The 15,980-nt window shown below is 46.0% G+C and overlaps 1 protein-coding gene across 1 annotated transcript in view; it reads left to right on the top strand.

The window, feature by feature from the left end:
* Nucleotides 1–2,475: 2,475 nt before the first annotated feature.
* DCPS (decapping enzyme, scavenger) overlaps nucleotides 2,476–15,980 on the top strand; it is a 39,436-nt gene continuing 25,931 nt past the window's right edge. Inside the window, 5 exon segments of the mRNA XM_047690198.1 lie at nucleotides 2,476–2,544; nucleotides 2,546–2,692; nucleotides 3,839–3,926; nucleotides 3,929–3,966; nucleotides 3,968–4,019. Coding sequence (XP_047546154.1) covers nucleotides 2,491–2,544; nucleotides 2,546–2,692; nucleotides 3,839–3,926; nucleotides 3,929–3,966; nucleotides 3,968–4,019 — 379 coding nt within the window. The 5' untranslated portion in view covers nucleotides 2,476–2,490.

Consider the following 15,980-nt stretch of genomic DNA (forward strand, 5'->3'; position numbering starts at 1 on the left):
AGCGGCTATTAGATGAGACAGTGCAGGGCCTTCTTTTTTTTAAAAAAAGATTTTATTTATTTACTTGACAGAGAGACACACAGCGAGAGAGGGAACACAACCAGTGGGAATGGGAGAGGGAGAAGCAGGCTTCCCGCTGAGCAGGGAGCTCGATTTGGGGCTCAATCCCAGGACCCTGGGATCATGACCTGAGCCAAAGGCAGACGCTTAACGGCTGAGCCACTCAGTTGCCCCAGTGCAAAGCCGTCAACAGACAAATGACTCGGGTTCAAGCGAAGCCCTGTGGTGTTGCCGTCAAGGTTGGCTGCACTCTGCTGTCTGGTATCCTAAGAGGTCTTTTGGTGGCTGAGGCTTCCTATGAGTTCCTTTCCTTAAGCCAGGCCTTTTTAGGAGTGCAATTCTGACCTGATGGATGTCCGAATCAAAATTAAACCTGTGTTGGTGAATTTGCCACTAATGAATTAAATCTCTCTACAATTTCATTTTGTAACTCCCCTTTGCTCACTACCTTCCAGCCACAAGGGCAATTTCTGTTTCCAAAAAGGGGTCTTCACCATTCTGACATCTCTGCCTGAAATACACGTTCCCTTGTCTCTTCACATGCTGGTTCCTTCTCATCCTTCAAGTCTCCGCTCAATGCCATCTCCCTGAGAAGCCACCCATGACTACTGTTTCTCCTTCCTATCCCCAGACTCTATCACTTTGTCCTGTTTTACTCTAGAAATAGCACTTAATCATTATCTAAAATTATCCTATTTGTTTTCCTCATCTCCATTTGATTATGAATTCTATGAAAGCAGAGATCTCCCTGGCTTGTTCAGGATGGACAGTGTCTGGCACAAAGAAAATGGAAGCCTAGAGAGGGTAGGTGACTTGCCCAAAGCTCCACAGCTTTGGGCCAAGAGTTCATGGCTCCTAATTCAGGGCATTTTTGTTGTTGTTGTTGTTGTTGTTATTGTTAAAACATAGATACTCTGCTCAAATTCTCTTCCAGAGAGAGAAGGAGAGAGAGAAAGATAGGGGGAGATTGGTGTGGGGATGGGGGAGGAGAGGAAAAAGGGAAAGAAAGAGAATACATACTTAGAAATTTCCATAAGATCTAAGCCTTAGATTTTTGAACAGGTCTTGCTATGGCCATTAATCCCCAAAGACATTTGTTCTAGCCTTACACATAGTTCAACATCTCCTGCTGTATACTCCCACAGGTGTGGGATGTTATCCAGGAAACCCGTATACAAGTTTTGGACTGAAGATAATTATTCCAGATCCTAAGTCTCCCTCCTAATGCTCTCTACTTCACAAAACAATTGGCCTTTTATCCAATTCATAATAATATTTCTGGTAGAAATAATCCAAAAGCAAACAGTCATGGACATACAGTGCACTTTGACTGACTGAAAATTGCAAAAATTTTCCCGCTCATTCGTCCTGTCTGGAAAAAAAAAACAAAACTCAAAACTGACTTTGGAGAAAACAGCACAATTTTTTAAGTAAATTTGAAATAATTTGTATCTATCAAATAACACCAAGGAAAAAGGGATAGCCAGAAATAACGGCCCCCCAAAAACTTATAATTTCTCTCTTTTAAGTAAAAATTTTATATAGGGAAAAAAAAAGTAAAGCAAAGCACAGAAACTCTAACAGATGATTCATATTCAAGCTGCAAATCACATCTTTGTATGCATAGCAGAGACATGAGCAAATTAGGTTAACAGAGGAGGCAGAAGTCCCCAGCCTGGAAGAAAAGAGGGTGACAGAAATGTACTTCTGCCCTGTTCACCTCTTTTTTCTTTTCTTTCTTTCTTTCCTTCCTTCCTTTCAGATTTTATTTATTTATTTGCCAGAGACACAGCAAGAGAGTTAACACAAACAGGGGGAGAGGGAGAGGGAGAAGCAGGCTTCCCGCCACCAAGCAGTGAGCCCCATATGGGGCTCGATCCCAGGATCCTGGTATCATGACCTGAGCTGAAGGCAGACGCCTAACTGACTGAGCCGTCCAGGTGCCCCTCACTTCCATTTCTTTTCGGCACTTAACACGAAGAAAATTTCTGTGAAATGAAAATGGATGAAAAATGGAAATGGTTTAATGACTCTCATAAAAAATCAAGAAATAAGACCGGCTCAACAGATTTCAGAAACATTCTTCCCATGCTAATTAAGCAATATTGGTGTAATTCTTATTAAAACGTGAGTAGTCAACCCAGGGTGTCAGGTATCAAAGCATCCATGGAGTCTAAAGGTGTTTTCCAGGTCCGGCCCTCCGGAAGCCCCGGCCCCACTCTGCAGCATCTTTAGCTGCAGCATCTTTAGGGATTCGCGGCCTTGGTCTCTCTTCCCTCGGCACCAACTCAGGCCGCGGAGCCCTTCGGGAGTTGTAGTCGCTGCGCTTCGCGGAGGCGGGACGGGGCGGCCGCCAGAGCGCCAAAAGGGGGCGGGGCGGGGCGGGGCGGGGCCGGGCTTGGCGCAGGCGCACAGCTCTGGCCGAGCAACATGGCGGACCTAGCGCCTCAACCCAGCAAGAGAAAGCGCGAGCCAGACGCGGAGGGAGGCGGAAGCCGCCGTCATAGAAGAAAAGGGAACGGGAGTTGGGAATGGTACCTCTGCCCCTGTGCGCTTACCGTTCTCCGGCTTTAGAGTGAAAAAAGTGTTGAGGGAGTCTGCGAGGGACAAAATCATTTTTCTCCATGGGAAGGTACCATTAGGAGCCCGGGGCGGGGATGCGGGTGGCGGTGAGCCAATCACCGCCTTGGAGGCGGATTTATTTGTTTATTTATTTATTTATTTTTAAAAACCCGCGCTCGGCCGGAAAATACCAATGGCACTACTTGGTGGGGGGGGCGGGAGAGTGTACCACTAAACTGCGTGTGGGCAGGGTCGTACAGGAGACAAGTTTACCCATGGAATCAAGGAAATCCACAGACTTAGGGTTAATTTTCCTAAGTCCTCCTTTACTAAAAGTAACTTGTAGAGAGTATTGCAGATTTAAAATCACGTGTTGAATTCTCCAAACCGTTCATTATGTATTCATTTAACATAGAGCTGCTGGGAACCAGCAAATGTTGCTGGATCGTCCGTCTATGGAACGACATAGAGACTGTGGGAGATAGGATCCCCACGGTGCAGGATCTCTGCCCCAACCGAGGAGAGAGTTTATTAAATTGCTAATTCAGTTTCACATATCACGCGCTGAGCTGGGTGCTGGAGACCTAGAGATGAAGTTACCATCCCCGATTTTCAGGGATGCAGTGTATCTTCTGGTACAGATAGGTACAGCGGGCTCTAATACCATGTGCTGCTCAGTTCTATAGAAGTGATTGAGGAGAGACTGAGACCATCTTGGGAACTAGTGAGGAGGCCCAGTCACAGATAGGATTAGGGTCTTTAGAATTCCTAACAGGAGCTCTCATTTTGGGAGGATCAGGAAGACTTTGGCCTAGGCTACCATGCCTCTGTGTCTCTTGTTTTGTTTTGCATGATTCCCCTGTAGTTCTCTTAGCCCTGTCTTCTGTCTGTAGCACCTGCTGAAGATTTTAGCTATGAGAACTTTTGAGCTAGGAGTTAACTGGGATACCCAGATACTAGTTTGTTCCTGTGACCTTGGGCAAATCACTTAATCCTATTGACACGTTTTCTTCATCTGTACAGTGGGGAGAATTTGACAGAGCCCTGCAAGCCTAAAATAGAAGAAAGTGGAGAAGCTTTGCATCTTTCAGAAGAAAGATGTGAGTGCTGACCCAAGGATTTGGGTTAATGAGATGGCTGCTCTGGGAGAAGAAATGGGAGGTCCCAGAGCTTCTGCCTCTGCTCCTGGGCTCACTGATGGTGTCTCTGGCTACAGGTGAATGAGACCTCTGGGGATGGAGATGGAGATGGAGAAGATGCTGTTGTGATCCTAGAGAAGACACCATTTCAGGTAGAGCAGGTGGCCCACTCCTGAAGGGCAACCCTGAGCTCCAGTTGCAGTTCTTCCAATGATATCTACAGCACTTATCACCTGTTTCCTCCACGGCAGCTGAGCGGTGAGCAAGTGGTGGCCGAGGTGGCTTCATGTGGGGTGGGGCCAGTGGGGGGGACATTGGTGGGAAATTAGGAGGTGTGGTGGTTTCTCTCCAAAACTAGTTTGCATATTCTGGTTGTAATAGTTCCCAATGGAAGCAGGAGGGGATTTTGCACCTCGCTTCCCAGGAGACATTTGGCAAATTCTAAAGACAGTTTTGTTTGTCAGAGCTGGGGAGAAGGGGTTGCTGCTGGTACCTAGAGGATAGAGGCCAGGAATGCTCCTGAATATTCTATAAAACAGAGGATGGGACCTCATAATAAAGAAATGTCAGTAGTGCTGAGATTGGTGTAGTTTACTTGGGGAACGGAGTGTGATTCATGGAATAAAACATTTCATCTCCTAACCGAATAGTAATGATTGTCAGCACTTGCTGAATTCTTATTATTGTGCTAGCCACCATTCTAAGTATCTTACACGTATTATCATATGTAGTACTCAGAGGTAGCCTCATTATGACTGGACTTTACAGGTCAGGGAATGGAGGTTTTGAAAGGTTAAGTGACTTACCCAAGATCACACAGCCAGTAGTTGGGAGAAAAACTAAGATCTTTCAGTAGATGAGCTCTCGCTCACCACGCTGCTGTGGGATGAGCAGTATGTAAGGTGCTGCAAAGATCAGGAACTCACTTTTAGTGTGGGAGACACTGAGTGCCATCAAGGGGGATGGACTTGGGAAGGACAGGAATTCATGGGCTAAAAGGCAAGAGATTTGTTTGGATTGCCAGGATTTTTTTATTTATTAAGAAGAGGAAGAATTTGGGGCACCTGGATGGCTCAGTCAGTTAAGTGTCTCCCTTCAGCTCAGGTCATGGTCTCAGGGTCCTGGGATCAAGCCCCATGTTGGGCTCTCTGCTCCCTGGAAAGTCTGCTTCTCTCTTTTCCCTCCGTGCACGCGTGCTCTCTCTCTCTCGCTCTCTCACTCTAGCTCTCTCTCAAGTAAATAAATAAAACTTAAGAAAAAAAAAAAAGAAGAAGAAGAGGGGGTGCCTGGGTGGCTCAGTTGGTTAAGTGACTGCCTTTGGTTCCGGTGATGATCTCAGGGTCCTGGGATTGAGTCCCGCATCGGGCTCCCCCTGCTCTGCAGGGAGCCTGCTGCTTCTCCCTCTCCCTCTGCCTGCCACTCCCCCCTGCTTGTGTTCTTTCTCTGTCAAATAAGAAAAATCTTTATTTAAAAAAAAGAAGAAGAAGTTACTTATTTCCTTTATTTTGTTTTGGCTCCCATGTCGAAAACTAGGCATGATGTGGGTTTTTTCCCTTTAGATGGTTCGGTTTAATAGGCAGCTTTGTTGGAAGCGTGAAGGAGACCGGTTGACCGTGAAGGTTCTTTCCAACTAGGAAATTCTGGGATTAACTTTGTAGCACATGACAGTTTTATAATATCCTTCTATCTTTTTGTTTGTCCTCTGGCATTTAAGAATAATTGGGCTTGGGGCGCCTGGGTGGCTCAGTGGGTTTGAAGCCTCTGCCTTCAGCTCAGGTCGTGATCCCGGGGTCCTGGGATCGAGCCCCACATTGGGCTCTCTGCTCGGCGGGGAGCCTGCTTCCTTCTCTCTCTCTCTGCCTTCCTCTCTGCCTACTTGTGATCTCTATCTGTCAAATAAAATAAATAAAATCTTTAAAAAAAAAAAAAAAGAATAATTGGGCTTTACAGATACTCTGCCACAGCCCTTTTGTTAAGTTTAATCTTTTCTGTACCCCCAAGAAAGGGTGCTGTTTTTTCTTGTTTTTTTTGGAGATATATGTGAACACTTGACGTGGAACAAGCAAGCCTTTCATGACCAAAGCAGCCTGGTCCTCCGCGGCAGGCGAGCCAGATTGATTGGTTGAAGTTGATGGAAACGGACAGCTTTATTTACTTTCTCAGGCGCTGACATTTGAGGAAATGTAGCCCTCAACAGGGGGTGGCGGAAGCAGGACAGAAGGCTCTGTCGCCAAACACCACTTGGGGCAGCCCCCAAACTATAAGCTCTCAGGTCATTACTCTGCCACCACCGTTTTCTCTCACCTTCCCCAGCTCCTCTATCCACGTTCCCCACCCCCAGCCAAAATACAGAAGGTTCTGCTGAACAGAGAAACCCTGTGGAATTCACAGCCTTGCCTTTGCCTTTTATTTTTCTAGTACTTCTATGATACCGGTAGCACACAGGTGGGTCGTGGCCTCTGCCCTGGCTTTCTATTTTTGTCTTTTTTTTTTTTTTTTTAAAGCTAAGCACTGAAAGAGCAGTTGGTTATCCTGCTCACTACAGGTCTTCTCCCCACTCAAAACCCCAAACATTTCCTTCCTTTTCCCTAGTATTGCCCACTCCTACCCCCTATCCCCTGGGAGCCTCAGATGGGAACTCATCGATCGTGTCTGGGGCTCACTGTCTTAGCATAAGCATTAGTATACATGCAGCTCATTTTACTTTATTTTCCCTCTCCAAACTAGGCACAGTGATTGGAAGTCATAAAAATTGTTTCAGGGCTCAGCCCTCCTCTCTGTCCTTTCTCTCGTATGGCCATATACCCTGGATAATGGTCTAGATCAGGGGTTGGCAGACTTACTGTCCAGAGAGGAAATACTTTAAGCTTTATGAGCCGCATCAGTGGTCTCTTTCACATATTCTTCCTTCCTTCCTTTTTTTTTTTTTTTTTTTTTTTAACAACTGCTTTAGAAATAAAAATGCCACTCTTCGCTTGCTGGATGTAGAGAAAGAGGCCATGGAGCTCATCTTCTGGCTGTAGTTCGTTAACCCCTTTCCAGATAGATTCTTTCCCACGCCAAGTGTGGTCCGTGGACCAGCCGTATGGCTATTATCCTGGAGCTTCTTAGATAGTCCGAATCTCAGGCCCCCTCTGAGGTCAGAATTAGTATCTGTTTTAGCGAAACTCCCAGGCGAGTCACATGCACATCAGACTTTGTGAAGTACTGGTCTTTAAATACCATCTGTGTGTGGTGGTGCCCATGTTTCTTTCTCTATCTCCATCCTCCACCCCTCCCTCTAAGGACTCAGGCTCGTTGAAATAAACACCTACTTGGTATCTCTCTTTGGAGGTCCCTGGAACCTTCTAGGTAAAATATGAGACTCAGATACATTAAGGTCTTTAAAAACACTAGCACATATTGAATAGTAGCTACTGTAGCTACTGCAAGGCCCTGTGCTGGGTCCTAGAGCTTGAGATGAATTAGACACCCACTCTGCCTGCAGTCTTGTTTGGGGTGGGACACTGCCAGTTACTATGAAAGAGGGAAGTAAACTCAACAGGGTTTGGTTATTGCCTGGATGTAGGAAACAGAAGTCCTGGAAGTTTAGAGCCATGTCAGACCCACTTCCAGTCCCCAAAGCCCGTCCCCATAGTAGGTGCTCACTAAATGCTGCTGAAAAGTGAACCCACAAACCAACTTGGCTCAGTTTTTACCTGTGGGCCAAGTGTTCCACAGCCACGAGGTGGCAGCATTGCCACAGTATTCCCTGTGGCTGGCCCCTTTGGCCTCTGTGCCAGTCTTCTGGGCCCCAGCCCCACCTCTCCAATCTCAGATTCTTGGAGACACCAACTATTAACACTGCCTGTAGAGTCCTTAAGGCATGGTTCCTATAGCCTTGGCCCCCAGACCCCTCTGCACAGTTGCCATTTTGAGATTTTCTGTCATCCCTGGCTATTCTTCCAGATGTCTTTCCCATAATACTACTTGCTCAGCAAGCCCCACCCCCACCCCACATTTCTGAGCTGACTGCTCTCCTGATTTCTTCTGCTGTTTCTCCACTCACTGGCAAATCTCTTCTTCCAGCTTGAAGGTTTTGCATCCTCCTCCTTTATCCCTCCCAAATTCTCAGCCGACCCCAAGAGGCTGCCACTTCGAGCCATTCGTGCCCCCGCCCCCACCTCGCTGACACCGTAGAGAGAGCCCGGGCGTTGGAGTCAGGCTCAGGTCCTGTCCTAGTGCTAACACTTACTAAGTAAGTGTGACTCGAGGCAGTGTCATGCTGTTTCTGAATTTTAGTGTTGTGCAGAGGTGAAGAGCAAGCCCTGGTCCAGATATCATCTTGCTGGAATCCTGGCTTTGCTGTTTGACCAGCTGTGAAGACTTGGTAAGTTTTTTGTATTCATTTAACAGAGATGAAGGGCCAACTCCGCGTTTGGTGCTGTGCTAGGTGAGTGCATTCGATACTCGCAGTGTCCTTGGAGTTGTTGTCCAGGAACAGAGGCAGCCAGCAGACAAGGAAACAAGCGTGTCAGTGGCCATGAGCTGGAGAGGGGCTGCTCGGCTGGGAGCCCTAGGGGGCTTGCTGCAGAGGGGACACTCAAGCCGAGACCCACAGGATGGAAAGGAACCCGCTGTGCAGAGCTGGTGAGGGGGGTGGGGGAGTATTTGGGGCCGAGGGAATAGCATGTGTCCTGGAGGAGGAAAGAGGAACAGAAAAGAGGCTGTTTTGTTCCGAGCTTGAGGGGGCAGTTGATGGCTGCGGTGTGCGACACAGATGTAGTTGGGGAAGTCACTTCAGTTATGTTCTTATTAAATTAGGTTAGTAACTGAACATATCCTGGGATAGTTACAAAACAAATGACATAAGGAAATGTTTTAGGGCACCTGGGTGGCTCAGTTGGTTTAAGCATCCGACTGTGATTTCGGCTGAGGTCATGGTCTCAGGGTCGTGAGATTGAGCCCCACGTCCTGCTAAGATTCTCCCTCTTCCCCTGCCCGCCTTAAAAAAAAAAAGAAAATTTTTTGGCCTCTGCCCACAGTGCGAGATCCATCTTACACTGTGACCCAGTAGTTGTGAATAAACACATGTGGATATAAGAGAAACAAAAGGTTCACAAAACAATATTTACCCTTAGTATTTTCAACTGAATTCCACTCTTGTCTGTTTCCTTTTAAATGCTGGTCTTAACTTCCTAAATTAATTTCATCATCACTGTCATGGGTTATAACCCATTGAAATAAGGCACATGAAACACTTAGCATAGTGACTGGCATATGATGGGTATTTTGTAAGTGTTAGTCATCTTCTATTATGGGGTTTCTCCCTTTAAGATTGCATGAGCCTTAAGTGGAGCAGTATAGATAACATGGGAAAATGCCTGGCCCTGACCACAGTCAGGTTTCCTTTCTTCCGCCTGTGGCCATGTGGCAAACGTGAGGGCCGAGCCGGCCAGACAGCTGGCATGTCAGTGCCGCCCCGGCTATCTGCGCAGGGCAGAGCCTGGATCATCTCCTTCTTCAGCTCTCACGCTCTCACGCCCATGGCCTGTCAATGGAGCCCTTTCATTAAGATCTCTGTTCTCTCTTACCTGGGGAAGGAGGGGGTGGGTAGTAGCGAGAGGGGTGTGACTCAGAAATCCAGACCGTGTCTAAAAAGGCCAATTGTTTTCCCCAATGTAGAGCAGGCGTGTGGAATCTCAGGTTCAGAGGAGAAGAAGGCGTCTGTGTGAGAGTGAGGCCAGGGCAGGGAGTAGAGGGAACCTCGGAATGACATCTTCTTTTGGTTGCTGAGAACTCTGGATACTTTAGCTACAAGCACAGTTGTCCTCCCTGTGCTCCTTGCAGAGGCAAAACCGGGACCCCTGGAGTCCAGACTGAGGGCTTGTTGGGAAGGAACATTTTAAAAACTCTCCATTCCCGTAAGAGTTTCCTCTGGTAGTACTGTTCACGATAGGAAAGACTAGAGACAATCCAGATATCAATGAACAATAGAGTTGATAAGTAAATCAAGGTGTTTCCCTGCCCTGGGCCACTTCTTTCAGGTAGTGAAAGTAAACGAACGACACCCACACACTTTAAGAATCTCGCCCCGTCGAGCAAGAGAAGCAAGACACAGAATACACACAGGGTGGTTCCAGTTAGATAAAGCTGAGAAACAAGCACAACTAAACAATATGCTGCTTAGGGAGGCATGCAGAAATAGCACAATCAATAAGACCAAAAAAGAAACGATGAATGCCTTATTCAGCAAAGCGATTATCCCTGGTAGAGACAGGGCTGAGAGGACGTCCAAAGTTCTGGGAGTGCTCTGTTTCTTGGGCTGCACACTCATGCATGAGTGTTCTTTTGTTTTATTTTAGGTCTTTAAACAGTATATCTTCATATTTACATACATATATGTATATGTAAAAGTATGTATACATACGTATTCACACACGTTTTTTATATATATATATATATATATATATATATATATTTTTTTTTTTTTTTAGATTTTACTTATTTATTTGACAGACAGAGATCACAAGTAGGCAGAGAGGCAGGCAGAGAGAGAGGAGGAAGCAGGCTCCCCGCTGAGCAGAGAGCCTGATGCAGGGCTCGATCCATGACCTGAGCCGAAGGCAGAGGCTTAACCCACTGAGCCACACGTTTTATATTGTACAGTGTATTTCCAATTAAAAATTAAGAAAAAAACAAAACAAAAAAAATAGAAAAACCAGCAGGTCCTTAGAAGAGCTAAGAATATTCCCCCACTAATTTATAGGGTCCTGCCTTCATTCTCAAATTTGGTTTCCAGGCACTGTGACTGAAAGTGTTTGACTGAGGCCTCCTTTCCTCTGGGTTTTGGGCATTAGCAGACTTGTATTTCTGCATACCGTCTTTTTTCTGGTGCAGAGAAGTGGTGGGGCCTGACTCTTTTCTCCCTGGCGGACAAGGGAGCCTATGCTGTGCTAGAGTGCACTGCAGCCTGGGGCCAGCCCTGGCAGAATAGGGCAGTGTGGGGAGGTCCTCCAGCTACTGGAGGAGAAGGCTTGGTACCAGGCTCCGTGGGCTCCACTCCTGTACATACTGGCACGGGCTCATCACCCCGTCCCCTGTGAGTGTCCTCGGCAGGGCTCTCATTGCAGCTGAGGTTCAAGTCTCCGAACAGTGACCAACAGGGAAAGTCTTGCCAGAAAGATTACCTCCTGGACTGAGTACTGAAGAGCCCCATCGTCTAACATGAGAAACACCCCAGGCTTGCAGCCGCCGGGTCACACCAGGGCAAGTCATGGAATTGCTCTGAGACTCAGTTTCTCTCAATGAAAAATGAGGAATCCGATAGCTAGCTAGCCCACCTCAATGGGCTTCGGTATCCTATGAGAGCAGAGAATCACAGTATCTCAGGTTTGAATGGAACTTCAGGGATTTATTTAGTAATGTGATTTTTAACTAGAATTATTCATCACAAATGCTTACGGAGCTTTCTCGAATACAGAATCTGGACCTACTGAATAGATCTCTCTGTAATAGGGCTAGGCCATTCATCAAAGTCATACAGTCACATGGTCAAGTCATCAAATAGGACTGAAAGGCTTATATACAGGGCCTGGAACAGGCTTTTGTACCACTCTGCCCCACCCTGGCCCTGCCTTCCAGAAGCAGCTACCATGGGGCGCCTGGGTGGCTCAGTGGGTTAAGCCGCTGCCTTCGGCTCAGGTCATGATCTCAGGGTCCTGGGATCGAGTCCCACATCGGGTTCTCTGCTCAGCGGGGAGCCTGCTTTCCTCTCTCTCTCTCTCTGCCTGCCTCTCTGCCTACTTGTGATCTCTGTCTGTCAATAAATAAATAAAATCTTTAAAAAAAAAAAAAAAAGAAGCAGCTACCATGAAGAGAATTTCTGGGATTAGTGCTTCTGGTAGTTTCCTCTAGACCCTTAACCGAAAAATAAGCTAATGCAACTCTGTGATTTGTCACATTTTGACTTTCTTGGTCCCCCACAGTGGAGATGGAAAGGTTTAGTTCCTTTTTATACATTTCTCACCCTTCTTCCCCTCTCCTTCCATTTTTTTTTAAAGATTTTTTTTTTTTTTTAAGATTTTATTTATTTGACACAGAGAGAGAGATCACAAGTAGGCAGAGAGGCAGGCAGAGAGAAAGAGGGAAGCAGGCTCCCCGCTGAGCAGAGAGCCCGACGCGGGGCCCGATCCCAGGACCCTGAGATCATGACCTGAGCCGAAGGCAGCGGCCCAACCCACTGAGCCACCCAGGTGCCCCTTTTTTTAAAGATTTTATTTATTTATTTGACAGAGAGAGAGGTCACAAGTAGGCAGAGAGGCAGGCAGAGAGAGAGGGGGAAGCAGGCTCCCTGCTGAGCAGAGAGCCCGGTGCAGACCTTGATCCCAGGACACTGGGATCATGACCTGAGCTGAAGACAGAGGCTCAACCCACTGAGCCACCCAGGTGCCCTCCTTCCAATTTTTTTTTATATTGTTATTTTTAGGGTTTTAAAAAATTACCTTCGGAATCCTAAATACACTGCAACTGTTAGCCCTTGATCCCTCTCCTTGAGGCTGTCACTCTGTCAGTTAAGAATATCCATCCGTGCCTCTAGTCTTCTCTTGCTTTGCTGTCTCCTGACTTCTGTCCGCCATGCTTGTATTTCACATTGTTTATGGTATGTTCTGTTGCATGATTGTAGTCAAGTCTTGTGTGCTTTGTCTGTAAGTAGATTCTGAGCTGCCCACCAGTAAACAGCCTTACATTAATGTGGCCAGATTAACGTGCGCTACACACTCAAGCAGTGGACTAGGATTCTGGTTCCTCTCCTACCTGCCCAGTGCTTGAGACCCTCCTACCCCTGGAACGAGGATGCATCTGAATATCTAGGTGAAATGGTTGTTCTGTTCTCACATCCCAGCAGTTCTTCAGATCATGATGCTTTTTAATTTACTTCATATTTGAACCATTATTTTATGTTTTTCCTTCATAAAATTTCTAGTTGCCTCTTTTTTTTTTTTTTTTTTTTAATTGTGGCTAAAAGAATCCTGAGCCTTTACTCTGTTTTTGAAATTATCCAGCCACTTAGTTTGATAATCATTACGTGATAAGTCCTTCCTTCCTGGAAATATTGTTTCCAGAACATTATTTCCAGCTGTTCCAATCTGGACAGCTGATTCTTTAGGCTTGCTATATGGCCCTCAACTTTAGCCTTCCTGTCACAGATTTTTCTGGGTTAGGTCGACTTCTTAGGATTTGATGTCTCTCTTGTTTTAGTCTCTTACTTAGCTAACGTACAGTCTTAAGTACTTCCTCAGAAAGAACACATGAAAGGTAAACCTAGAATCCTTTATTTTGCCCTCACTTTTGATTGAAGGTTTGACCGAATACAGAATTTACATTTCTTTTCCTTCAAAACATTAAAGACACTGATTTATTGACTTCAAATATCCATTGTTGTTAACAAGGTATCTGATGATAGATTTTCATTTCTTACAGTTAACTTGGTTTTTCATTTTCATTCTTTTTTTTCTTCTTGCTTTTGTTAGTTTTCTTCTCTGGAAGCTTATCTTAGTATGCTCTTTATCTTAGGTGTACTGAAGCATTGTACAGCTGCGTCAAGGTTGAATTTTTTTTTTCATTCATTGTACTTTTGGACCCTTTTGATTTAAAGTCTTAGGTCATTCTTCCACTCTACATTTTTTCTGTTATTTCTTTGATAATTTCCTTCCCTTTGTTTCCTTTATTTCCTCTTACTGAAAACCCTATTAGATGTTAGTCTCCTAGAGTGATCCTCTGTATTGTTTCTGTTCTCCTACTTTTCCTATTCCTTTTTCCTATTCTTTTCTTTTTACATTCCAGTAGATTGTCTCAACTTTATCTTCCAGACCTTTCTAGTGAAGGTTTTAATTTGGCAATCATATTTTTAATTTTCTTCCCTCTGATTCTCTGTTTCATTTTCTTAGCATCTTGCTCTTGCTTTACAGGTCCAAATTGACTTTCTCTAACACACTAATTAGAATTATTAAAAAAATTATCTCCTGGGGCGCCTGGGTGGCTCAGTGGGTTAAGCCGCTGCCTTCGGCTCAGGTCATGATCTCAGAGTCCTGGGATCGAGCCCCGCATCAGGCTCTCTGCTCAGCAGGGAGCCTGCTTCCCTTCCTCTCTCTCTCTGCCTGCCTCTCTGCCTGCTTGTGATCTCTCTGTCAAATAAATAAATAAAATCTTTAAAAAAAAAAAAATTATCTCCTGACCCTTCCATGATCTCATTTCCTCTGGGATCTGGTTCTGGTTGTTTATTTTGGTCATTCTTTTTCAGGCTGCTGGTTTTCTCTTAATGTCTGGTGAATGTTAGCTCATTTGTGTTTAAAAATGAAGAGGCGGGCTGATAGTCTGGTGAGCTGATGTGGGCTTTGTTCACCATCCACTGGTAGGTCTATTTCCACAATAGTCCCGGATGAGTAGCTGGCCCAGTGTTGTATGGATGGGGAGCAGGCCCGGTGGGCGCTGTTTGGCACGCTGGAGCGTGCCCATGCTGGACCCCTCCCACTCTCCTGTCCCCTATAGCTTGTGGGCTGCTGCTTTTTATATGGCCTGTGAGCCAATGATGGTTTTTACATTTTTAACGGGTCGTTTGAAACAGAAGAAAACTAAGAAGAATATGAAAAAGGGACAGCATCACCTACAACACCTAAAATATTTACTGTCACATTTTCCAGAAAAGCTTGCCTACCACTGCTCTAGTCCATGGTTTTCTGTCATTGGAGGACAGCCCTCCTGTTTTCATCTGGCGTTAAGTGCCTACCCCTGGGATGAGGTGTGGCACTGGATGGAACCGGTTGGTACAGATGTTCTCTATGCCCTTTGGTTGAACCTTCATTTCCCTTCCTCTGTGCCTGGGTACTTGGAGCCAGCTAGGTATGGACTGTCAGGCCAGAGGTCACATAAAGGATCAGCCCATTTATACTTACCAAAGAAAAGACCTTGGGGTGCCTGGTTCGGTCGGTTAAACATCTGAGGTCCAAGCTTCGGCTCAGGTCATGATCCTAGGGTCCTGGGATCAAGCCCCACGTCAGGCTCCCTCTGCCCCTTCTCCCACCTTGTGTGCGCACCCTCACTCACTCTCTCTCTCTCTCTTTCTCAAATAAATAAAATCTTTAAAAAAAAAGATCTCTATGTAGATATGTTCATATATATGTAAGCTCATTAAAGACTGGGATAGTAAATACCCAACTATTGTTAGTGTATGTTTCAATGAAAAGATTTGGGGATTAGACTTTTGAATTATTTGAGAATGTATTTATTTGATGCTTGAGTAGATATTTCTTAGGATGTTAACCTCCAATCACCAAACAAAGAAGCAGATGATCAGATTAGCTTGGATTAGAGCCTCTGCCTCCTTCCTCACAGCCCGAATGACCCTTGTTGTGTGGGGCTTGTCAGTTCTCAGCAAGTACTGCATTCTCCCAAGATACGTGGACCCCAAACTCTGGTGAATTACCTCTGTCTACAGAAATGACCTGTGAGGGGCACCTGGGTGGCTCAGTGAGTTAAAGCCACTGCCTTCGGCTCAGGTCATGATCCCAGGGTCCTGGGATCGAGCCTCACATCGGGCTCTCTGCTCAGCGGGGAGCCTGCTTCCCTTCCTTTCTCTCTGCCTGCCTCTCTGCCTACTTGTGATCTGTCTGTCAAATAAATAAATAAAATCTTTAAAAAAAAAAAAAAAAAAAAGAAAGAAATGACCTGTGAGATACTAATGGAGAGCCCGGAACTATGGAGGGGTGCACACTGGGAGCGGGTGGATTAGGGTGTGCAGGTGCAGGTCCTCCCTTGGCTGGGGACGTGGTGGCCCCTGGGATGGCTGGACTTGGTGATGGGAGGGTGGGATGTAGAAGGGGAGTTCTGGGTGAGGGCAGCACTGTGGACAGAGCTTTAGGGTGGGCTCCTGGCATAAGCGGGGCTTTGAACCCACAGGAATCTACTCCTTTGGTTTCATCACTTGAAACCACCTAAAGATGGCAGATTTCTTTTCTTTTCTTTTCTTTTTTAAGATTTTATTTATTTGTTTGAGAGAGAGCTACAGCAATGAACGGGGAGAAGAAGGAGAAGCAGACTCCCCACTGAGCAAGGAGCCTGACATGGGGCTCAATCCCAGGACCCCGAGATTGTGACTCAAGCCAAACGCAGATGCTTAACCAGCTGAGCCAACAGGGCTCCCCAAGATGCCAGATTTCTGTCTACTTTTCTCCCTGGGTG

This window comes from Lutra lutra, chromosome 10, assembly GCF_902655055.1.
Source record: "Lutra lutra chromosome 10, mLutLut1.2, whole genome shotgun sequence".
Taxonomy (NCBI): Eukaryota; Metazoa; Chordata; class Mammalia; order Carnivora; family Mustelidae; genus Lutra; species Lutra lutra.